General features: G+C 42.2%; 1 protein-coding gene across 1 annotated transcript; it reads left to right on the top strand.

Annotated features, from left to right (window-relative positions):
* The first annotated feature begins 1,915 nt into the window (after nt 1-1,915).
* basp1 (brain abundant, membrane attached signal protein 1) lies at nt 1,916-24,706 on the top strand. Its single transcript, XM_088350590.1, has 2 exons — nt 1,916-2,034; nt 22,460-24,706. The coding sequence occupies exon 2, from the start codon at nt 22,469-22,471 to the stop codon at nt 22,925-22,927; it is 459 nt and encodes a 152-aa protein (XP_088206716.1). The 5' UTR covers nt 1,916-2,034; nt 22,460-22,468; the 3' UTR covers nt 22,928-24,706.
* The last annotated feature ends 39 nt before the right edge of the window (nt 24,707-24,745 follow it).

Genomic DNA, 24,745 nt, shown 5'->3' with positions numbered 1-24,745 from the left:
AAATTGAGACACCGCAGCGGTTAAGAGCCCTGGCGTTAGACATGTGGGCCGCGAGACTAAGTTGAGAGAAGCACAAGAGGAAAACAAACTTCAAAATATGTCCACTAAGAGTCAACAAAGCCAGCCGCCACTCACATAGTCACTGTAGCTGTATTACCCTTTCTTTATCTCTTCCTTTCTTTCAATTTCTCTTTCCCTCAGTGACTATTTTTTTCTCTCCATTCCACTTTCTCTTTGTCTCTTTTTCTAGTTCTCTTACTCTCTTTATTGCTCTTTGTCTCTTTCTTTAACTCTGTCATTGCTTTCTCTCTTATTTCTCTCACATTCTTGCGGTGTCTCTCGTTTTTTCTCACATTCACCCTCTTGCTCTTTTATTTTCTTCTTTTTCCCTCTCTGTGTCTCTTTTTTCTTCCCTTTTCTCTCTCTCTTTATTTTTCTATCTCCCACTCTTCCATCTCTCTCTTCTCACAGTGTCCATCTTTCTTTCTCTTAAATTTTCTATCTCCTTAACTCTCTTTTTGTCTCGTTCATTCCCTCTCTCTGTCTCTTTCTTGCTCTTGGTCTGCTTTTTTGCTCTTCCTCTCCTTTTTTCTCTCTTTCTCTTCCTTTTTGCATTTCTGCTTCTTTCTCTTTCTAATTGTTCTCCACCTTTCTTCCTATCCCTCTCTATCCATTTATCTCTCTTGCTCTTTCTTTGTTGTCTTTCTCCCTTACTTTTTCTTTTTCTCTCTCTGGCTTTCTTCCTTTCTTTTAGTATTTATCTTTCTTTCTTGGTTTTCTTGTCTTTCTTTTTCCCTCTTTTATTCTCTCTTTCTGTCTTTCTTTCTATCTCTTTCTATTCCCCTCTATTACTTTATATAGCTCTCTCCCTCTTCTTCTGCCTCTTTCTCCCTTATGGTCTCTTTTTTCCCTCTATGTGTCTCTCTTTTTCTTCCCCTTTCTCTCTCTGTGTATTTCCCACTCTTATTTCTCTCTCTTCTCACATTGTCCCTCTTTCTCTTAAATTTTCTATCTCCTTTTACTCTCTTTTTGTCTCTTTCTTACTCTTTTATTTTGTCTCTTTCTTTCCCTTTGTCTGCTTTTTCGCTCTTCCTCTCCTTATTTCTTTTTGTCTCTCTCTTTCTCTTCCTTTTGGTATTTCTGCTTCTTTCTGTTTCTAATTGTTCTCCACCTTTCTCCCTGTCTCTCTATCCATTTATCTCTCTGGCTCTCTTTTTTTGTATTTGTCTGGCTTGCTTTCTCTTTCTTTTAGTATTTCTCTTTCTTTCTTGGTTTTCTTGTCTTTCTTTTTCCCCTCTCTTTTTTCTCTCTTTCTCCTTTTCTTTCTATCTCTTTCTCTCTCTATTTCCCGTTATTGCTTTATATCGCTCTCTCCCTCTGCCTCTCTCTTCCCTTCTTTTTGTCCCTTTCTTTAATCTACTAGTCCAGCCCCACGTGAGTTTTTTTTTCTCCCATGTGGCCCCCGAGCTCAAATGAGTTTGACCACGTTGCTTTTGAGATCGACCTCTGCGCATGCGCAGAACACTCATCTTGCTGCTACCTGGCGCCGCAGCAATTAAGCTTTCAGACTTACGCACATGCGCCGTTTGGACGACAGAGGGCGCGCTCGGGCTACTGAAAAAAGTCACGTTCAGTTATCAAAAATGAGACTTTTTTTACTTTTGTATTGATTAAAGTATATTATAAATCGGATTGGTCGCATGTAGATTACGTCATATTTCGAACTGTAAATACAACCGATGAGGAAATATTGAGTATGAAAAAAAGGAAATGATCAATTGATCATCATAAATGTCACTTTGATGACGTCACGCAGGGAATTCTTCAACCGCCATGTTTTTAAACGTTTAATCTTCTTCATAAAAATGAAATATAAAAAAAAAACCCCGATTTGATTCCTCCAGGATTCAACAGATGCTCCCGCGCGGCGCGGCGGCGGCGCGCACGCCAGCGGACACGCACGCGCACGTCACTCGCGCACGTGCACGCCCCAGAGAAGCCAAGCAAGCGCCGCTCGCAAGTTCCGCGTACAAGGTAAGCTTTTCTTTTCTTTTTCTTTTTCATTTTTATTTCTTTTCTTAATCGTTTTAACGTGCACGCCGGACGGTGGCGCACGCCGGACAAAAAAAATGGAGGAGAGCTCGCTTTTCAGTCTTTTTTTTTTTGGGAGAGGAGAAAATATATAAACACGATGTAAAAGCGATTAGAATTCTAGATTTATGATTAGATGGGATTTTCCTGGGCGTGCACGAGCTTGAGAACAAAAAAGGGGCGTGTGCCGCGACCGGGCGCGCGCTTCTCACGCTTCTTCTATATTCTTTTCTTCTCGCCACTATGAAATATCAATCAATATCAATATCGAATATCGACTCTGAAAATGTCTCTTTAGCGATTGTGAACGTAAAAAAAAAAAAATGGAGGGAGGGAGATGGTCATGACTTGACGGCAGAGAGCGGTCCTTTGTTTGCGGCGGCGCGCATGCGCAGTGCACGCAGGGCGGGGACGCCACCTTGCATAGGGGGCGCAATTGGCAAGGGAGGGGGGGGGTCGCAAATACACACAGGAGAGCCTTTAGTGCTGAATAGCGCATGCGCACTAATGACAGTCGCGCAAGAAGGCTCGGCGTGCTTTGGGTTAAGAGCTCTTGGAGATTCTATCGTGTCTCGAGATACAATCTCTAAAGATACAAAGTGTGTCGATTAAGCAGTTTTCCCTTCTCATTCCCATGACTTTTATTGATTTGTTTTAATTAAAAAGTAAAAAATGAATAACAAAGAAGAGGCAATAAAAAAGTTATAACAATAGTTGCCATTTTCCAGTTTCTTGGAAATGGAATTGTTCTGGATTTATCTCTTTTGTATTTCAAATGATATGAATGGATTGATTTATTTGAACCTTTATTGGTTTTCATTCAAAAACAAGTAAAAGTCGATATTTGATTGCTCCCTCTTGCCATGAGGCTCTTTGACTCCACCCGGGGGAGTAAAAGCCCACATGAAACCCCAACCCCATTTGCATATGACCCTATTTTTATTATAGTGTGTATTTTTCATAGCACTATTTAAATACTCTATAGCAAAACGTTAGATTGGGTATTTTTGTATTCTATATCTTTTATTTTAGTTTTTTTAACACAAGGATACTGCTGGAAGTGTGAATTTCCCTACAGGGATGGATAAAGTATCTATCTATATCTATGGTATCTATCCTCTATGGTATCTATCTATGGTATCTATGGTATCTATAAATCTATGGTATTTATCTTATCCATCTATCTATGGTGTCTATCTATCACTTTATTTATCTATCTATCTATGGCATCTATCTATCTATGGTATCTATCACTCTATCTATCTATGGTATCTGTGGTAACTATGTTCTCTATCTATCTATCTATCTATCTATCTATCTATCTATTTATCGTATTTATGGTATCTATCTATCACTCTATCTAATGTATCTATATCTATGGTATATATGTTATCTATCTGTCTATCTATCTATGGTATCTATATCTCTGGTATCTATCTATCACTCTATCTAAGGTATCTATATATCTATGGTATTTCTCTCTCTCTATCTTTCTATCTTCGGGTTGCTTACCACCGTTTTTCAATTATACATTTATTGATCATTTTTTAATTTAAAAAAACCTGTCTACTTTTTTATTTCACTTTACATTCATTTATTAAATCATAAACAAAACTTAAAAATGTTAAACACTGTTTATTTTATTGATTTGATATAAAAAACAAACATAAATAGCCGCCTCTTTAACTCATATTGATTTATTTAATGAAATTAAAAAGGTGGCCCGTGGATTGTTACCTCTTTACTTGTATTTATTTTTTAAACAGTCATTTTCTGTTATTTTTCATATTGTATTATAATTTCTTTTGATGGCAGCCATTTTCTATTCCCCCATTTTTACTTAAACCTATATTGATTTATTATTTATATTATTTATATAATACCCATATTATTTTCTTAGGATGACATTGAATTATTTTCATTTTATGTTTTTCAATCACACATTTCCTCTTTCCATTTAATACAAAAACGATTCCAGTGAGATCAGAAAATGCACCAACTGTTTAAACAATGCTCATTGACTTTCAAAATAAAAGCTGTTTGTCTTCACCTAATCCAATGGAAGCAAAAAATGTGAGTCAGCTGTCCTAATTTGAGATCCAAGCATGTGTCTGCTCACTGATTAAACTCTTATATCAAGGTAAAAGCTGGTTTATTTTGGTTTTAAGTTAAGAAACAGGAAGTGCAATAAACGGGAGCCCGCGTGATTTGAGATACAAGCATGTGTGTTAAATTAGAAACATGGCAGCACATTTGAGCGTTAGAATAGAATAGAATAGAATATACCTTTATTGTCATTATTACAAATGGGCTTACTGATTGACTTTCAAAGTAAAAGCTGCTTGAAAGACCTTCGGTCTCATGATACAAAGGTCTTAAGTTAAGACAAAAGAAGTGAAAAAAATGGAGCAATGCTAATTTGAGATACAAGCATGAATAAACTCTTATCTCAAGGCACTGCAGTTTTTTGTTTTTTTTACAAATTAAAAACATGGCGAAGCATTTGAGAGTGTCTGATTGACTTTCAAAGTAAAAGCTGCTTGAACGACTTCCGGTCTTGTTATACAAAGGTCTTAAGTTAAGACAAAGGAAGTGGAAAACATGGGAGCAATGATAATTTGAGATACAAGCAGGAATACACTCTTATCTCAAGGCACTGCTGTGTTTTTTTTTACAAATTAAAAACATGGCAAAACATTTGAGTGTGACTGATTGACTTTCAAAGTAAAAGCTGCTTGAACGACTTCCGGTCTTGTTATACAAAGGTCCTAACTTAAGACTTAGGAAGTGGAAAAAATGGGAGCAGTGATAATTTGAGATACAAGCATGAATACACTCTTATCTTAAGGCACTGAAGTTTTTTTTTTTTTTTTTTTTTTTTTTTTTTTTTTTACAAATTAGAAACATGACATTTGAGTGTGACTGATTGACTTTCAAAGTAAAAGCTGCTTGAACGACTTCCGGTCTTATGATACAAAGGTCTTAAGTTAAGACGAAGGAAGTGGGAAAACATGGGAGCAATGCTAATTTGAGATACAAGCATGAATACACTCTTATCTCAAGGCACTGCAGTTTTCTTTTATCAATTAGAAACATGGCAAAGCATTTGAGTGTGAGTGATTGACTTTCAAAGTAAAAGCTGCTTGAACGACTTCCGGTCTTATGATACAAAGGTCTTAAGTTAAGACGAAGGAAGTGGGAAAACATGGGAGCAATGCTAATTTGAGATACAAGCATGAATACACTCTTATCTCAAGGCACTGCAGTTTTCTTTTATCAATTAGAAACATGGCAAAGCATTTGAGTGTGACTGATTGACTTTCAAAGTAAAAGCTGCTTGAACGACTTTCGGTCTTATGATACAAAGGTCTTAAGTCAAGACAAAGGAAGTGGAAAACATGGGAGCAATGCTAATTTGAGATACAAGCATGAATACACTCTTATCTCAAGGCACTGGAGGTTTTGTTTTTTTTTTACAAATTGGACACATGACATTTGAGTGTGACTGATTGACTTTCAAAGTAAAACCTGCTTGAAGGGTTTTTGATCCAGTTTGACAAAAGTCTTAAGACAAAGGAAGTGAAAAAATGTGAGGCAAATGCTAATTTGATTTGATTACACTCCTATCTCAAGTTACTATTAATTTGTTTTTATTTTGTACATTTTTAAAGCGCTTTCTTCAAAATTTGGCAGCTCCAAATGGTGAAGTGGAGGTGGACGGAGTTAATCCACAAACAGGAAGTCGATGTGACAGGAAGTAGATAGCGGCGTCCCGTCAGTCAAATGGCGGCCATGATAAGGCTGATGGAAGTCAAAGAGAAGCCCCCCCTTTATTTTGTTAAATTATTCGGTTTCTCTTTCCTTTTGTTTTTTTTTTTTTTAAATATATTTATTTGATAAAAATAGAAAGCCATTTTCGTCCCCCTCCTCTTTTTTTTTTTACCCATTTTCATTTAAATTATTTGTCTTATTGATTTTTCAATATGTGTTTATTTAAGTCTAATGTTTCTCACATTAAAAAAAACTTTTTATGGATTTCATTTTTAAAAAGTAACAACAAAAAAATAGGCCATTTCCTGTCATGATGTGCAATCATTTGGCGCCAACTGCCTTGGAGTCTGATTGGCTCCCTGTACCTATTTAAACCCCCGTCTTTCTGTCACCTGTTGTCAGTCCGTCTGCAAACCTCATTTTACACTAAGCAAGCCTTTTTGCTCCCGTCTGTCCCCCGGCTTCGACACGTTTTTGTCCCCGACCACGTCTACTCTCCTCTCCTGGCTTACCACTTGCTTCCGACCCCGACCACGTTTTTGCTCTCCTGTCCAGGCTACTGACCCATTTTTCTGTTCCCGACACCGCCATCACTCGACACGGAAGATCCACTTCCATGTTCAGAGCAAATTGCCGTATCGTGGCTCCCTATCCCTATTTAAACCCACTCCTTTCTTTCCCTGTTTGTCAGTCCGTCTGCGAACCTCAGTTAATATGCAAGCCTTTTTTCGACCCTGACTCCCACCTGTTTTTGCTCCCCCGGCTTCGACCCGTTTTTGATCCCGACCACGTCTACTCTCCTTTCCTGGCTTACGACTCGCTTCCGACCCGACCACGTTTTTGCTCTCTTGTCCCGGCGACTGACCCGTTTTTACGTTCCCGACACCGCCATCGCTCGCCACTGAAGATCCACTTCCGAGTATCAGAACGACCTGCTTCCTGCGTCCAGTAATCACCGGATCGTGGGCGCAACCCTTTCTCTTTCTTCCCAAAAAACTTGTGAGAAACGCAACGCAAGTGGGTTCTGTCTCCGTTCTGGTCCTGACATTTCCCCTATTTTTACATGAACTTTAATTGATATATTTGATGAAATACCCCCCTTTTTTAACCTCCCGGTAAAATCCCAATCCAAGACGTACCCCAAATGTAAATTACATACTGTAACGCACAGAAATAGAAGGTTTTTATTCTCACTTTTTTGCAATCGAATGCCTTGACTTAAGAGCAGCATGGGCATCCTAGCTAGGTGTTATACGTGATATTTCTGCGATGAGTATATTTTGAAACGGTTCTCATGTCTTAAATCCCAAGAGTTTGCTCTTTCCGATGATATGTGACATCGATAGACACGACTATGTTTATCAACAGTGTATCGCCCCCTGTTGGTGAGGAGGACCGAATAGCATCATCCTGAAAAAAGGCAAGAGGGCCTCCTCTAGTTAGCACCAAATGTACCCCAAAACGAACAATGGCTTTCTTTTCTTTTATCTGTCAGCTGACTTAGTTTTTGATTTTTTTTTTTTAAGTGAATCGGAAGATTAAAAAGATTATAAAATATACCTTTTCAACTTTTCACTCTTTCAGGAGTGCCTTATTGTTGGTCGCAAGTGCACATAGATTGCAGAGAAAAGCAAACGTTTGATTTCTCTTTCTGTCTCTCTTTTTGTTTCTCTCTTGAAAATAAGTGTGAGCCAGGCAAGCCCAATTTAGAGTGCCTCGTTGTAGGCTACAAGTGCACGTAGATTGCAGAGAAAAGCAAACGTGGGATTTCTCTCTCTCTCTCTTTCCCTCTCTCTCTTTCTTTCTCTCTTGAAAATAAGTGTGAGCCAGGCAAGCCCAATTTAGAGTGCCTCGTTGTAGGCTACAAGTGCACGTAGATTGCAGAGAAAAGCAAACGTGGGATTTCTCTCTCTCTCTCTTTCCCTCTCTCTCTTTCTTTCTCTCTTGAAAATAAGTGTGAGCCAGGCAAGCCCAATTTAGAGTGCCTCGTTGTAGGCTACAAGTGCACGTAGATTGCAGAGAAAAGCAAACGAGTGATTTTTCTCTCTCTCTCTCTCTCCTTCTTTCTCTCTTGAAAATAAGTGTGAGCCAGGCAAGCCCAAATTAGAGTGCCTCGTTGTAGGCTACAAGTGCACGTAGATTGCAGAAAAAAGCAAACATGTGATTTCTCTCTCTCTCTTCTTCTTTCTCTCTTGAAAATAAGTGTGAGCCGGGCGAGCCCAATTTAGAGTGCCTCGTTGTAGGCTACAAGTGCACATAGATTGCGGAGAAAAGCAAACGAGTGATTTCTCTCTCTCTCTCTCTCTCTCTCCTTCTTTCTCTCTTGAAAATAAGTGTGAGCCAGGCAAGCCCAAATTAGAGTGCCTCGTTGTAGGCTACAAGTGCACGTAGATTGCAGAAAAAAGCAAACATGTGATTTCTCTCTCTCTCTTCTTCTTTCTCTCTTGAAAATAAGTGTGAGCCGGGCAAGCCCAATTTAGAGTGCCTCGTTGTAGGCTACAAGTGCACGTAGATTGCAGAGAAAAGCAAACGTGGGATTTCTCTCTCTCTCTCTTTCCCTCTCTCTCTTTCTTTCTCTCTTGAAAATAAGTGTGAGCCAGGCAAGCCCAATTTAGAGTGCCTCGTTGTAGGCTACAAGTGCACGTAGATTGCAGAGAAAAGCAAACGAGGGATTTTTCTCTCTCTCTCTCTCTCTCCTTCTTTCTCTCTTGAAAATAAGTGTGAGCCAGGCAAGCCCAAATTAGAGTGCCTCGTTGTAGGCTACAAGTGCACGTAGATTGCAGAAAAAAGCAAACATGTGATTTCTCTCTCTCTCTTCTTCTTTCTCTCTTGAAAATAAGTGTGAGCCGGGCGAGCCCAATTTAGAGTGCCTCGTTGTAGGCTACAAGTGCACGTAGATTGCAGAGAAAAGCAAACGTGGGATTTCTCTCTCTCTCTCTCTTTCCCTCTCTCTCTTTCTTTCTCTCTTGAAAATAAGTGTGAGCCAGGCAAGCCCAAATTAGAGTGCCTCGTTGTAGGCTACAAGTGCACGTAGATTGCAGAAAAAAGCAAACATGTGATTTCTCTCTCTCTCTTCTTCTTTCTCTCTTGAAAATAAGTGTGAGCTGGGCGAGCCCAATTTAGAGTGCCTCGTTGTAGGCTACAAGTGCACATAGATTGCGGAGAAAAGCAAACGAGTGATTTCTCTCTCTCTCTATCTCTCCTTCTTTCTCTCTTAAAAATAAGTGTGAGCCAGGCAAGCCCAAATTAGAGTGCCTCGTTGTAGGCTACAAGTGCACGTAGATTGCAGAAAAAAGCAAACGTGTGATTTCTCTCTCTCTCTTCTTCTTTCTCTCTTGAAAATAAGTGTAAGCTGGGCGAGCCTAATTTAGAGTGCCTCGTTGTAGGCTACGAGTGCACGTAGATTGCAGATAAAAGCAAACATGTGATTTCTCTCTCTCTCTCTTCTTTTTTCTCTCTTGAAAATAAGTGTGAGCTGGGCGAGCCCAAATTAGAGTGCCTCGTTGTAGGCTACAAGTGCACGTAGATTGTGGAGAAAAGCGTGTGATTTTTCTCTCTCTCTCTCTCCTTTTTCTTTTTCTTTCTCTCTTGAAAATAAGTGTGAGCTGGGCGAGCCCAATTTAGAGTGCCTCGTTGTAGGCTACAAGTGCACATAGATTGCGGAGAAAAGCAAACGTGTGATTTCTCTCTCTTTTTTTATTTTTCTTTCTCTCTTGAAATAAGTGTGAGGCCCATTTAAAGTGCCTCGTTGTAGGCTACAAGTGCATGTTGATTCAAAAGGAAAGTACAAGTGTGACCGTTCATTCTCTCTTTTTCTTTATTTTGAATTCCTGCTCACAAAAAAATAGTGTAAACCTTGCTCTCGCGTTCGTTCCCTATTTCTTAATATTAAACGACAGCTTGTGGAGATGAGCGAGAGGCTAGCAAGGCCACTTTAGAGTGCCTCGTTGTAGAATGCAATTGCATGTAGATTGCACAGAAAAGTAGTAGTTGGAGCTCTCTCTATTTCTCTCGTTTTCTTAAAAATCTAAAGCTCGCGTAGAAGAACACAAGGCTTGTGAGGCCACCCTAGAGTGCCTCGTTGTGGGCTTCGCGAGTGCATGTACATTGCAGGGCAAACAGAAGTATGAGATCTCCATCGCTCTCTCTCCCTCTCTCTTTTTTCTTTTCTTTCTTAAATGTAAAGCTAGCTGATATGGAAATAACGCTAGCAAGGCCTCTTTAAAGTGCCTCGTTGTAGGCTGCGAGTGCATGTAGAGTGCAGAAAAAAGCAGAAGCGCGAGCCTATTTTTTTTGAAGCTACAGCTCATAAAGATGAACGTCGGGCCACTTTCGAGCGCCTCGTTGTGAGCTGTGAGTGCGCGCGCGTGTCTTATCAAGAAAAACTAGCAAAGTCTACACCCGCCAACAAAAAATATCAAATATTTCGTACGATATTGAGAAATGGGGCTGTTGAGAAGGTTGCCGTGGAAACGTCACGTCAACGCTAGCATTTTTGCTACGTGTTGACTTTGTGTTCAGCGGTCTCGCGGAACTATCAATCATTAAACGCCCGACATTCGCCTTTGCTGCTTATCTTGTTAGCCATTAGCGGTTAGCATCTTTCCACAAAAATAAACTGGCATGGGCGTGGGACAGCGCCACCTTGATTTTCACAGAAGAGCATTCTGCCGTACGAAGATATAAATGTAGAAAATAAGAATTAGCTACAAATATGTCTTGGGTAGGAACAGGCTGGCAGTGCCCATCCCTCTCCAGACTGTTTTTTTGGGTATGGGTTTGCTCCCCACATGAAACAATTAGTTCTGGTTTTCATGTTTTTGTCATGATTACTGATGCGACTCACCTGTTCCCGCTCCTTTGGCGGCAACTGTCTCTGACTCCGATTGGCTGCCTGTCACTATCTAAACCCCCGTCTTTCTGTCACCTGTTGTCAGTCCGTCTGCAAACCTCAGTTTACGCTAGGCAAGCTTTTCCACCCTGACTCACTCCTGTTATGGCTCCCGTCTGTTTCCCGGCTTTCCCACATTTTTTTGATCTTGACCACGTCTACTCTCCTTTCCTGGCTTACGACGCACTTCCGACCCCGACCACATTTTTGCTCTCCTGTCCCGGCTACTGACCTGTTTTTCCATTCCTGACACCGCCATCGCTCACCACGGAAGATCCCCTTCCGCGTGGGCACAACCTTTTCCCTTTCTTTTAGTAAAACTTGTGAGAAACGCAACACAAGTGGGTCCTGTCTCCGTTCTGGTCCTGACATCTTTATCGTTAACAGTCCTCTACTCCTTCCTGTTCTTCATTCTTCTTATCTTCCCCGTCCTTCATTTTTTCAATTCTCTCTTCTCCCTATTTCTCACTGTAATCCTCCTTCCCTTCATCTTTATAAGAATCCCTGCCTTTGTCCGGATTGTCTTGTTCCTCTTCTGCAGCGTCATTCTTATTTTAACCGTCCCTTTCATTTTTTCCTGTTCTTCATTCTTCTTCTCTTCCCCATCTTTCGGGGAAAAAAGAGGTCGAAAGCCGGGACGAGAGAGTAGATGTGGTCAGGATCAAAAACAGGTGGAAGCCGGGGGACAGACGGGAGCAAAAAAAAAGATGGGAGTCAGGGTCGAAAAAGGCTTGCCTAGTGTTAACTGAGGTTTGCACACGGGCTGACAAAAGGGGACAGACAGGACAGGGTTCAAATAGGGACAGGGAGCCAATCAGAGTCCGAGGCAGTTGACGCCAAAGGAGCGGGCACAGGTGATGCATATATCTAAATGCGGAGGTGGATCTTCCGTGGCGAGCGATGGCGGTGTCGGGAATGGAAAAACGGGTCAGTAGCCGGGACAAGAGAGCAAAAATGTGGTCGGGAGCAAGTCGTAAGCCAGGAAAAGAGAGTAGACGTGGTCGGGGACAAAACGAGGTCGAAAGCCAGGACGAGAGAATAGACGTGGTCAGGATCAAAAACAGGTCGTAGCCAAGGGACAGACGGGAGCAAAAAAAAGATGGGAGTCAGGGTCGAAAAAGGCTTGCCTAGTGTAAACTGAGGTTCGCAGACGGGCTGACAAACGGGGACAGACAGGAGTGGGTTCAAATAGGGACAGGGAGCCAATCAGAGTCCAGGGCAGTTGGCGCCAAAGGAGCGGGCACAGGTGAATCCCATCGGTAATCATGACAGGTGTCCTATTTTGGGAACTCGTCCAGGTGGGGGATGGTGAGCGCCATCTGCTGGTTGGAGTGAAAAGCAAAGAAAATCCCACAATGCACTTCTTCATATAGCGGGAACGGTCCTCCGACTGCAGGTGCAAAATGAAAAGAGTGGCGGTGGGTCACGGCGGGAATCGTGCCAGCACCCTCCCCCTCCTCTCCGGGGTCATCGAGAGTTGAGACGGTCGTTCGGCTCGCTCGGATGACTTTCGTCCCGGGTTCGATGCCGACAAAGCTTGTTCGGTTGAAAATGTGCTTACCGAGAGGGAAGATCCAGGCTTGACCAACCATGAGTATCAGGTGCTGGGTGTTTCCGTCTTTTGACACGGCTGGAAACATAAAATGGGGATTGTGATGAGACTGAAAACAAACTATTCATAAATCAGCTAAATATTATTTTGCGATATATTTGTTACCTATATCACGTGAATCGGACTATAAGTCGCATGGAATGAAAACTGCAGTAAGGGGGCGCTAGAGTCTCACAAAATATAAAAAGTACTTTATCTGTGCATAGTTTGTTCGGTGTGAATATATATCACTGATCTCTATTGAATTACATTTGATGCAACCGGAATTGAACTCTGATCGCTTCAGGTAACAGGCATATAGATGACACTAGAAAAGGCATTCGGCTTTATCTCATTATCACACTATTTTTTAGTCAGGGTACCAAATTGTCCATATTATTATTGGGCTGCGCCGTGACGATACTGTAAGATATTAAACCGGTCTGATGTACAGAAAAACGTAGGGAGCAATTAAATACAGTATTGTCATGGTTGCCATTGCACCCAATTGGCCCCGCCCATGGACACCAGCTGAGACGCGTTGACAAATTGCTCCCTGTCACTACTTAAACGCTGTCCTGTGAGTCGCCTTTTGTTGGAGCATCTGCGAAACTCCTGCTAGACTCTGTTGATACGTCAAGTCCTGAGAATCGCCATTTTTGCCTGTGTTTTTTGCTCTTATTTTGCCAAGCCCTGTGAATCTCCGTTTTTGCCTGTATTTTGCTCCTGTTTTGTTTTCACCCCGATCCATTTGATTTTGACCACTTCCTCGTTTCAATCAATCTACTTCCGCGACCAACGATCTCCGGATCGATTGTGCACTCATTCCTCTTCTCCCCAATAAACTGTGAGTAACGTTATGCGATTGGGTTCTGCTTCAGTTTCCTGTCCTGGTTTGTGACAAGTATTGTATCGTCGATTCACAAATTCTTTCCAAAGCGCATGAGATTCTGAATGAGTTGAAGAGGAATACATTGTAAGAAGTGATTTGTTCGTTCTGCACTGAATGAAGAGAAATGCATTGTGGGAAGTCATTTGGTCTTTCTGCACTGAATGGAGAGAAAGAAAGTGTGGAATAATCATTGAACCCCTTGGACAAGTAGACTTTTACAAATATAGTATTGCTTCAACTTTCTCAGGTTACCTTGCAAAAAATGGTGCTGACGAATGCTACAAATGTTGTGTGGTTTACTACGCCAGTTTATAGCAAAATATGAAATACACATTTAAAATGAACTTGATGTTTTTGAGTTTTTCCTTGCCCTCATGTAGGTTTTAGATCAGGGGATGGTGTCATAATAGTCTGTGGTTTGCAATAGTCTTTGATCTGTGCAGCCCTTTGAGATTCTTTGTGATTAAGGGCGTCACAAATAAACATGACTTTACTTGGGGTTTTTGAGTTTTTCCTTTCTTTCATGTGGGTTTTAGATCAGGGGATAGTGTCATAATAGTCTGTAGATTGCAATAGTCTTTGATCTGTGCAGCTCTTTGAGACTCTTTGTGATTAAGGGCGTCACAAATAAACATAACTTTACTTGGGGTTTTTTGAGTTTTTCCTTGCCCTCATGCAGGTTTTAGATCAGGGGGTGGTGTCATAATAGTCTGTGGTTTGCAATCGTCTGTGCAGCCCTTTGAGACTCTTTGTGGGTAAGAGCCAAACAAATAAGCATGACTTGACCTGACTTGAATCATTTGAATCAGCCGTGCGTTAGGTGGGATGGATTTGAAACCTCAAGGAATCCGTATTCTGCCAGAAACCTGAAAAGAAGAATTGGGAAGATCGCATCCACGGTTTCCTCCTCTAGCATGCCTGCACTCGATGACCAGCTCTTAGCAGAAATGCAATCGCCTAAAGTCATTGTGTCGGAGAACAACTCGACTCGGGAATATGTAGAATTCCAAAAACAAAACCTTTTTGTCCCCGGGGACGCAGGTTTCCTCGACGTCTTTGTTTTCGCCGTGGGCGTCAAAGAACAAAAGACGCCTTATGGGCAAACACAGCTGATGCCCCGGCGCTAGCGATGCTAACCGTGCTAGCCACCTGCTTCCATTGTTGCACCGCGCCACTTCTTCTATTCAGCGTTCGGTTGGACAAACATGGCGGTGGAATCTTGGGCGGTGTCGAGGTTCCCAATATTGACCGATGGCTCGTTTCGGGGGCGTGAATATGGCTTCTTCTTTTCTCTCATCTAATGAGTGAATGACAATATTTGATTTGTTGGGTCGTCTCCAGGGCTTATGCCAATTTTAGCATTGAGGACGCATTGACTAGTACTTTACCGATGTTGGATATTTTTTGCTCCCGTCTGTCCCCCGGCTTCGACCCTTTTTTGATCCCGACCACGTCTACTCTCCCGTCCGGGCTTTCGACCTCTTTTTGACCCAGACCACGCCTACTCTCCTCCCCTGGTCTTCAACTCGTTTCTGATCTCGACTAAGTTTTTTCTCTCCTGTCCCGGCTACTGACCCGTTTTTCCGTTCCCGACACTTCCGCGTTCAGAGCGACCTGCTTCCTGTGTCCAGCAATCCCCGGATCCTGGGCGCAACCCTTTCCCTTTCTTCTAATAAAACTTGTGAGAAACATCACGCGAGTGGGTCCTGTCTCTGTTCGGGTCATGACAGTGATAGGCCAAATTTGTAAAGTACAGTAAAGTTCACAATGAAGATATGAAATGAAATGAAATGAAGATACAATAAAAACAAATGTCATACACTGAATCCAAAGAACAAACAAGAAAAGAACTGTATAAATGTGTTTTGGGAGGGGACATTCACTGTGCTTTCAGCTAAGAAGCAGGAACATTGTTTATGTTAGGGTCTCCTGCCACCAAAGGGCCCCAACCGGGGTTTGAACTGAGCACAGGCAGTGTTCTCATTTGCCTGCGTCCCCGACGCATCCTTTTTGCTGGGGACGCATAGTCTCAAATCAACGTGCGTCCCCGGGACGCAACTTTTTTGACACCGAATTGTCATTATTACCTGACTACTTTTTTTTTTTCATACAAAGATTTACCGCACTCCAAATTTATCGTCAGGCAGATCCGCCATTGTTGTTATGGTCTCGCGCCGATCTCGGCAAACGAGATCTCGTTTCTTTGAGATGACATCATTGTTTTGGTGGTTGTCGGGTGAAAGAGAAGTATGCCTCCGTAAAAACAGTTGGTATTAGGTGCAAATCAACCAAAAATCGGTAATAAGTCGAAACATAATACAGAAAGTGGTAACAACGGCAATAATTCCGGCACGAAAAAACAGCGGAGAAATTCTTCGGAAGATCGCGAAGGCAAGGAAAACACGTGTGTTTGAAGCCAACGATTAGTTGAAAGACAACAAACAAAAAAAAACTCCTAGCAAGAAAAGGACTCAATTATATTCCTGGTGACGCCATGAGGAGGATGATAATGGATTGGACCTTGAGAAGGCATTACAACTGTGGCGGCACAGCAAACCACAAAGAATATATGAACTGAAAAATCTGAAGCGATTAAAACTGCATGAATATATAGACTAATATTTCAGCAAAATTATTTTGTATAATGTACAATATTTTTGTGAACCGAAAAATCTGAAGTGATAACTGCTTTGTATTACCAATTGAGTGCGATGATTAAAACCGAATGAATATATAGTTTTATATATTTGTCGCTGATTTACAATTTCAACCTGGATAAGACTCAATTTTGGGGAGCCATAGATCTCTGATTTTTGAGCATGCGAGTCCCCGGGACCCATCACTTTTCACAGCTCAAATGAACACTGCATAGGTGTGTCCAATCATGCTGCACCTTTAAAAGGACACGATAATCCAATAAACGTGTGCAGATAGAAATGTCCTTTTAAAGGGTGCACAGGTGTGTGGTTGATTGAACTCACCTGTGCCCAGTTCAAACCCCAGTTGGGGCCCTCTGGTGGTAGGAGGACGTAGGAGACCCTAACAGAATGCAGGAAATGATGCAAATCAGTAACGTAGCGAATATGGCTTCTTCTTTTCTCTCATCTAATGAGCAAATGACAACATTTGATTCGTTGGGTCGTCTCTAGGGCTTATGCAAATTTTAGCATTAAGGACACATTGACCAGTATTTGCAGAGTTGGGTAGTAACATTTAACTCGTTACATCTACTTGGGTAAGTTTTGGGACACTTTCTACCTCTGAGGTTTTTTTTTAAATCACTATACTTTTTACTTTTACTTGAGTAGATTTGTGAAGAAGAAACGGTAAACCTACTCCGCTACATTAGGCTACATTGAAGCCGTTACTAAGTGACTTAAATCCCCTCCACATAAATAAACACATTTCTCCAGGTCCTTCGCTTGCTTTTTCCCTTTTGTGTTCCCAAAATAAGAGACACTGTGCAGCCCCAGTCACACCCTGAGCAGCTGGCTGTTTTAAAGCAAACTGGCAGGTGTGTGATTGGCAATGGAGTCCAAGGGGAAGAAGAGAAAAAAATACTGCACGGAACTTGAACTGTAATAATGTGATTTTATTTACTTTACCTTTTGCATGAATGCATGCTAAGTTTTATTGCACTCTTTTTGTAGCCAGATAAGGGGAGAGATTACGCTTCTTTGCTGTTTTTTTTTTTCCAATTCTAAAAATAAAAATGACGCCAAAAACTGGAATTCTTAACAGCATTTTTTTAATTTTATCAAAACAATTCAACACTTTGTAAATCATTAAACTTGAGGCGGTATCATATTTATTGTTGATTGGATGGATTTTAACGATTTGATGATCTGATTAAATATTTGTTTAAAAAAAAAACAAAAAAACAATAAATGAGCTGTTGCTACAGTTACCCGGTACTTTGCTTTTTTTCACCAAATCATTTTTTTTACTTTTACTCAAGTAATTATTTGGATGACTACTTTTTGTCACAATTTGTCAATTGCCCTCACTTTCTCTTTCAGCCCCAGCTGCCACTCGTTCCCTAATTAGCCCTCCTCCTATTTAAACACGTCATTCTCGCTCACTCCTTGTCAGTCCGTCAGCGAATCTCAGCGCATGCTCTGGCTCCCATTTTGATCCCGACCCGTTTCCTGTATCGATCCCCGATCCAAGCTCTGTCTCTGCTACCGCTATCCTGCCTGATACTGTCCCCTGCTCCTGTATCGATCCCCGATCCATTCTCCTGTCTCGGCTACCCGTATCCTGCCTGATTCCGTCCCATTTCCTGTATCGATCCCCAATCCACTCTCTGTTCGCCTGTCTCGGATACCATTATCCTGCCTGATTCCGTCCGCTGTTTCCTGTATCGATCCTTGACCACGCTTCGTTCTCCCGTCCCGGCTACCCGACGTGTTCCGATCCACGATCACGCGTCGTTCTCCTGTCCCAACTACCCTTAGCCTGCCTGATTCCGTCCCGTTTCCTGTATAGATCCCTGATCTGTTCTCCTGTCTCGGCTACCTGTATCCTGCCTGGTTTCGTCCCCAGTTTCCTGTATCGATCCCCGACCACGCTTCGTTCTCCTGTCCCGGCTACCCGACTTGTCTGGTCCGTGATCACGCTCGGCTCTCTGGCCCCGCCTGTTTGGGCTGAAAAACACCTTATCCCACAGTGTAAAGTCAAAATGTGGTAAGGCAGGGACGGCGTATCCCGGGGTCTTAGTTAAAAATATCCATCATAAATTCCTTTTTTCATAAAATAGTGCTTTTTTCATAATCACCTTCCTCTCCTCTTTTCCATCAATGTGGTTTTCTGTCAGGACCAGAACAGAAACAGGACCCACTCACGTAACGTTTACCACAATTTTTAGTGAAGGAACGAGGAAGGGGTGCTGTCCACGATCCGGTGTTCGCTTTCGTACTCGACTTGTGATCCGAACACGGAAGTGGATCTTCCGTAGCGAGCGATGGCGGTGTCAGGGGCAGAAAACTAGTCGGTAGCCGGGACTGGGAGAGCAAGACGTGGTCGGGGTCATAAATCAGTTGTAAGCCAGGACGGGAGAACAAACGTGGTCGGGATCAAAAACGGATCGTAAGTCGGGACGGGAGAGCAGACGTGGTCGGTATCCAAACAGGTCGTAGCGGGAGACAAACAGGAGCAAAAAAACAGTGCAGGCCTGAGTCAGGGTCGAAAAGGGCTTGCCTAGTATACTCGGAGATTCGCTGACGGACTGACAATAGGGGACAGATAGGAGTGGGTCAAAATAGGGACAGGGAGCCCATCAGAGTCCAAAGGAGTGGGCACAGGTGATTCACATCGGTAATCATGACAGTTGTCATGCTACTTTCCTGTTGCATCACTTCCTGTTGTGGGATGACATCACCATAAAGTCGTGTAACATGTTACGAAACTTAAAAATATTCTGATTATGAGCATATCTTATTTACCTGATTTTGGGCTAAAAGGCGCACTTTTGAATTTCAGGTAATTTCGGTTTGCCTTATAGTCTGGAAAATAGTGATGTAACACACATCTAAGTAACATGAACTTCTTTGCGGCTTTTTCTTTGGGCACAGTACGACATCACCAAATAATTCCCAAAGAAGAAACAAGAAAATACAAACAGCCGTACGATTCACTTACCGTTGTTGGAAAATGTCACCGTGAAAAGTGCTTGACGCGTTGACGTTTCCCAGCATGCATTGCTGCCGCTTTGATTTTCTGCTCCAGTTTTCTGCCGGCATGTGTAGGAGGCTAACACTCAGACACTTTTTTCTTTTGAATGGTGTTTTTTCGTTTGTGGGTGGATTGACGACCCAGTTGTCGGTTAGCGCGCGCGGGCGGCCATTATGTGTCTGAGATGACGGCGGGAACCATTTTGTGTCACCGGCGAACTGACGGACATTCTAACGACTTTTTTTTTTAATTGAGACTGCGAAAAAACAAATTTACACGATAACATTCTACAATGCCTTCATGTTACGTCATTGAAACGGAGAGGGTCATCAATTCGGATGTCTCAAAGTAAGAAAGTAGCGGATTTTCTGCATTATTTGGTGCTCACTTTACTTTGATATTGCTTTTCTTGTATAAGGCGCATTTTCATATATAAGGTGCACTGGACAGTGAGTCTCATGGAATTAAAACTAGAGTAAGAGCTATGATTGCATAAAAATGACATAAGTACTTTAAAATTCAAACAGTAGGGCTGCGGGGGTGCTGGAGCCCATCCCAGCTATCTTTGGTCATGTTGGGATTAAAGAAGCAAAAACAACCCGAAAAGCCGTTTAGGACCCGAAAGAGCCGGTTCCTTTTAGAGAGCCGAGCCGAAGAAGCCGGTTCTCGACAAACTCTACTGACTTTACTCAACTTCGTTCTACTTCAAAATACCGCATTTAGGACACAACATCAGGGAATCTGTGTATTTTTACCTTCATGCACTGTAGCTTTGACTTAAGTCGCTTCTTAATTAGCAATTTCGAGCCCTGATTTTTGTGAGCTGGCTAGATTTTCTTGTGCGCGGAAAAGCTCTGGGTAGTGCGCAATTGCGCACGCGCGCAGCTTAGATGGAACACTGATTAGGAGTCAGATTGAAGTTTAGTAAATGTTAAAACCTTACAAGAGCAAACCATGTACTACACACAAAGCATGGGGTGTACATTATTCATCCGTATAGACTTCCATTATAATTCATCATCTTTAATATATGCTAGTGTATTTCATTGCGTTTCCCGGGATTTTAGTATTTTTCTCTGCAGTGCCATCGACTCAATTGGGAAGTAAAACACAGTTCATGTCTTGGGAACCTCCTGCGTGGGTTCAAATCCAGCTCCAGACTTCCTGTGCGGAATTTGTATGTTCTCCCCGTGCTTGCGTGGGTTTCCTCCGGGCACTCTGGTTTCCTCCCACGTTCCAAAAAACATGCATTTCAAGTGAATTGGCCGGTCCAACTTGTCCCTAGGTGTGAATGAGCGAGTGAGTTGTCTGTCCCCGTGTGCCCTGCGATTGGCTAGCAACCAGTTCAGGGTGTCCCCTGCCCACTGCCCGATGATTGCTGGGATGGGCTCCAGCACCCCCGCGACCCTACTGAGGATAAGCGGTGTAACTAATGAGATGAGATGAGATCACTACACACTCGCTGGTGGTGCTAAGTCACAAATAATAATTTTAATTAATTAACCTAAAAGTATGGATGGATATCAATAAATGATCTCAAAATTTAAATAAAACCAGTCATATTATTTGGTAATCACAAGGCAAATCAAGATTTAGAAGTAAAAATGGACGGTGCTGTATCAGAAATTAAGTTTTTAGGGGTCATAAAAGACAATAAATTAAGCTGGAAAACACATATCAGACACATACAAACTAAAGTATCTAAAAGCATTTCAATCATTAATAAAGCTAAATTCATTTTAAACTATAATGCGTTGTATTTATGATATTGTTCTCTAGTTTTGCCATACTTAACATATTGTGCAGAAGTTTGGAGCAATCATTAGAGAAACCTTATCCTCCAAAAAGGTGCAATTAGAACCATACACAGGGTAGGATATCGAGATCATACTCATATTTGATTCCTGCAGTCCAAATGATTCAAATTGGATGATTTAGTAAAGATCTTCACTGCACAACTACTATTTAAGGTCAACAAAAACATAGTACCATAGTTGTAGACGCACTATTCCCAATCTCTCGTATCACCCATTTTCTTCATCTCTGTATTCCGCCATTTTTTTGTATTTAAATTTGAATTCGTGAATAGTTGGACATTGTTTGATCTCGTCTTGTAAATTGTTCCAAAGTTTGACTTCGCACACAGACACACACATAATTTTCCTGGTGGTTCTCACCTTTGGGATTATGAATTTACTAAAGCCCCATAAATTAAAATTTCCCTCTTTCCGAATGAATCATTTTTGGATGTTTTCTGGCACAGCTTTTCTCAAAACAAATGGCCAAGGTTGGGTAGGTTTACTTTAACTTGATTACTTTTAATGACTTTTGGATTACTCCAATACCAAATATGCTAATAAAAGACAAAAGAAACTAAATAGGAATCAAATGACTGCGGTAAATTTTGTGCAGGCTTGGGGAGTAACGGAACACATGGAACGGCAAAAATGATGTTGGCAAGCTGTTTGGATTTATTTTCATTTTGTTTCTGTCGCATTTTATGTTCGTTTTGCCGGAGATCAAAGCCAGGAGAGAAAGCTTATCACGTGTTGTGAGTCATCATTTTGTTCATATTTGGTTTATTTTGTCTTTTATTAGCATATTTGGTATTGGAGTAATCCAAAAGTCATTGAAAGTAATCAAGTTAAAGTAACCCTACCCAACCCTGCCTACATGTATGGATAGGTCTGATACCAATTAACATTTTAAATGGTTGGACGAATACATATTCATGAATGGCCGAGTTATCCCACTATTAAGTCAATGTCCAAATAATAAACACTAACTCACACTGTGTCACGAAACAATGATATGAACTTTAAATCAATATCGTCCATTTCCGTGGAGCGAATTAAAAGACTAATTAGCATGTTAGCCGAAGCTAACCATTACATTCACTCACGCGCGCCTCATTCAGCGCTAAAACTCACCTTCAAGTGACCTATGATTGTGAAACACGTCAAAAAAACGAACAGTCCATATTTAAAAAAATGTGGGAATCAAATGAACTTTAACGACGTCAGTTGAGGGAAAATAAAGGAAAATGGGCCACTCGAGAAAGACGGCATTTTGAGTGAGGCATTTAAAGACCGCCGACAGTATCGGAAATCTCAAACTCAAAGTAAATTGATCAATACAATAATTAATTAATGTGAGCCAGTTTCTCATCTTCTTTATGAATGAAATTTCATTTTTAAGCAGTAATAAAGCTTGAAAACGCAACGCAGCATCAATTTACTCACAGCAAGACAGACTATGTCAGATGAAAACAAACATCATTTGTGTGAACACGTTAATTTTATTTACTAAATAAACAACACAGAGAATTCTTTTAGCATCTTTCTTAGTTCTCACCCCACTTGCAGTCAAACCAGAGTTGCTTGATACACGTTTTTTTTAAAAATTGCGTACATAAACTGTTAGACGGCATACACAGTTTGAAAATGCGTAAAAAAGAAAGATGCGCCCTCCACCTCCATTCAAACGCAGCCCTAAATGGTGTTCTTTGTTGCCTAGCAACCATCATCCAATCAGATTCTGTCTTTTTCAGACGTCCGCCATGGGAGGCAAACTAAGCAAGAAGAAGAAGGGATACAACGTCAACGACGACAAAACCAAAGAGGGGGCGGCCGAGGGCTCCGTCGCCGACGGCAACCAGGCCCCCAAAGAAGCCAAAGACGAGAGCGGCCCCGCCCCCGCCAACGACGTGGCCCCCGCCAAGGAAGCGGCCCCCGCTAAGGAGGCGGGGGCCGCCGACGTCTCCCAGGAACCCGAAAAAGACGCCGAGCCGAAAAAGGACGGCGATCCCGCCAAGGCCCAGGAGGTGGCAGTCGCGGCCGCTCCCCCCGTGGAAGCCCCCGCCCCGAAAGAGGAGGCGGAGCCCAAAAAGACTGACGCCCCCAAAGCCGAAGCGGACCCCGGCAAGGAGACCCCGGCCGACTCCGCGGCGGTCCCCGAAGCCCCTCCCAAAGACGAGGCCCCGCCCACTAAAGAGCAAAGCGTCGTCGCGCAAGATTGAGAGGCGGGCTCCTGCGGGAAGGCCACGCCCACTTTGGACAACGCCAATTAAGAACGACCAATCTCACGCCCCAAAAATGGCTTTGGCCACGCCCCCTGAAAATAAACGAGTTTACGAAAACAGATTTCTTAAATAGTCAAATCGTAGATTTTGTACGAAAAATCAAAGCCCGAAAAAACATTTGTAACGTTTGTACGCTGGTTTGAAACCTGATCTTTCCTACACGAGGATCTGCATCCAATCTGGATCACCAGATCCGGTTTTCAGTACTAAATTCCTGATTTACCTGCACCTGGTCCCGTTTTCACTCCAAACTAGTTTTCCTATGGTGCCAAATCAATAGTCCGGTTCTAAAGTAGTTCCAGACTCGGTTCACATCCGGTTCCTTCGGATCCGCTATAGTCACGTACGACTAAACCAGTTTGGAATCAATTTCGGTCTCTTAATCTGAGACCAGTCAGGGAATAATCTGAATCTAAATTGATTCTGAGTCGGTGCTAACCAGGTCCTAGTCTAGTTCTGGCTTTGTCCTAAATAGTCTCTGATTGACACAGGCCTGGTCTTAGTCAGGTTTTAGCCTTATTCTAGTCTCTTTATAATCTGGAACAGGTCCAGTTTAAGTTTTTGTTCTGATCTAGGACCAGATGATACAAAATTCTGAAAAATTCAGGACTGATCTAGACCTGGTGTAATTCTTTCTTCAAGTCCAGTCTTGTGTGAAGAAATAGTTCGGTTCTAAAGTGGTTCTAGCACAGTTCCGAATCAGTTCATTAGGTACTGCTTCCAAATGGCCGTAGTCTGGAAATTAGTTTTGGTCTTCTAGTCTGGTCTTAGACTGGTATGGGAATCAGTTTCAATAGGTTGCAACCAGGTCTTGATCTAGGCCTGTACTAAATTTTACCAATTGACACAGGTCTGGTCCTAATCAGGTTTTAGCCCTCTTCTAGTCTCTTTATAATCTGGAACAGGTCCAGTTTAAGTTTTTGTTCTGATCTAGGACCAGATGATACAAAAGTCTGTATGATTCAGGACTGATCTAGACCTGGTCTAATTCTTACTTCAAGTCCAGTCTTGTGTGGAGCTGATCAAGCAGACACATCCGGAAATAGGTCGGTTCTACAGTGGTTCTAGCACGGTTCCAAATCAGTTCATTTGGTACCGCTTCCAAATGGCTGTAGTCTGAAAATTAGTTTTGGTCTTTTGGTCTGGTATGGGAAGTGGTTTTGCAGCCAGGGCTTGATCTAGGCCTGTACTAAATTGTCCCCATTGACACAGGTCTGGTCCTAGTCAGGTTGTAGCCTTATTCCGCTATGTTTCTTCTCCGGAACTGGACAAGTTCTGGTTTGGTGCTAATCTAGAGCTGGACTAGGGTTTGATCCTGATTGTAGTCACTGGTCCTGGCCTTCTAAATTAGGACCATCTAGTACCTACCGGTTTAGGTCCGTTTAGGGACAGTCCGGTTCAAAATCGGCCTCGTACTGTTATAGTCTAGTTCCAGCCGAATTGGTTCCAAATGAACCTGGATCTGATTCTGTTCCAGCAGACCCCAGAACTGGGATCCGAATGCCAAATTTCAAATAGTTTAGCTGCCAAAAGCGCCGACGTTGGTCGAAGTCCGGGGACCGGGAGCGAACCGGCCCTTTAAGGCTGGCGTGTGTTTCCATGGCAACCGTCCGTCTCCATCCCAGCCCGCGAAAAAAAAATGATTTAACGTTGTATGTTTACTTGTTTGAATGCTACAACACTCATAATAATAAAAACAACAAATTTACCCTTTAATGAGTTTTTTATGTCTTTCGTTTGTGTGCTGTTAGCATC

Source organism: Urocampus carinirostris, chromosome 1, assembly GCF_059441175.1.
Source record: "Urocampus carinirostris isolate Australia breed hairy pipefish chromosome 1, RoL_Ucar_1.0, whole genome shotgun sequence".
Lineage (NCBI taxonomy): Eukaryota > Metazoa > Chordata > Actinopteri > Syngnathiformes > Syngnathidae > Urocampus > Urocampus carinirostris.
This window is presented reverse-complemented; position numbering and strand designations above follow the sequence as displayed.

Bases quoted from the DNA above. Each gene is read 5' to 3' on its own strand.
- basp1 (XM_088350590.1), top strand. From the start codon at position 22,469: ATGGGAGGCAAACTAAGCAAGAAGAAGAAGGGATACAACGTCAACGAC.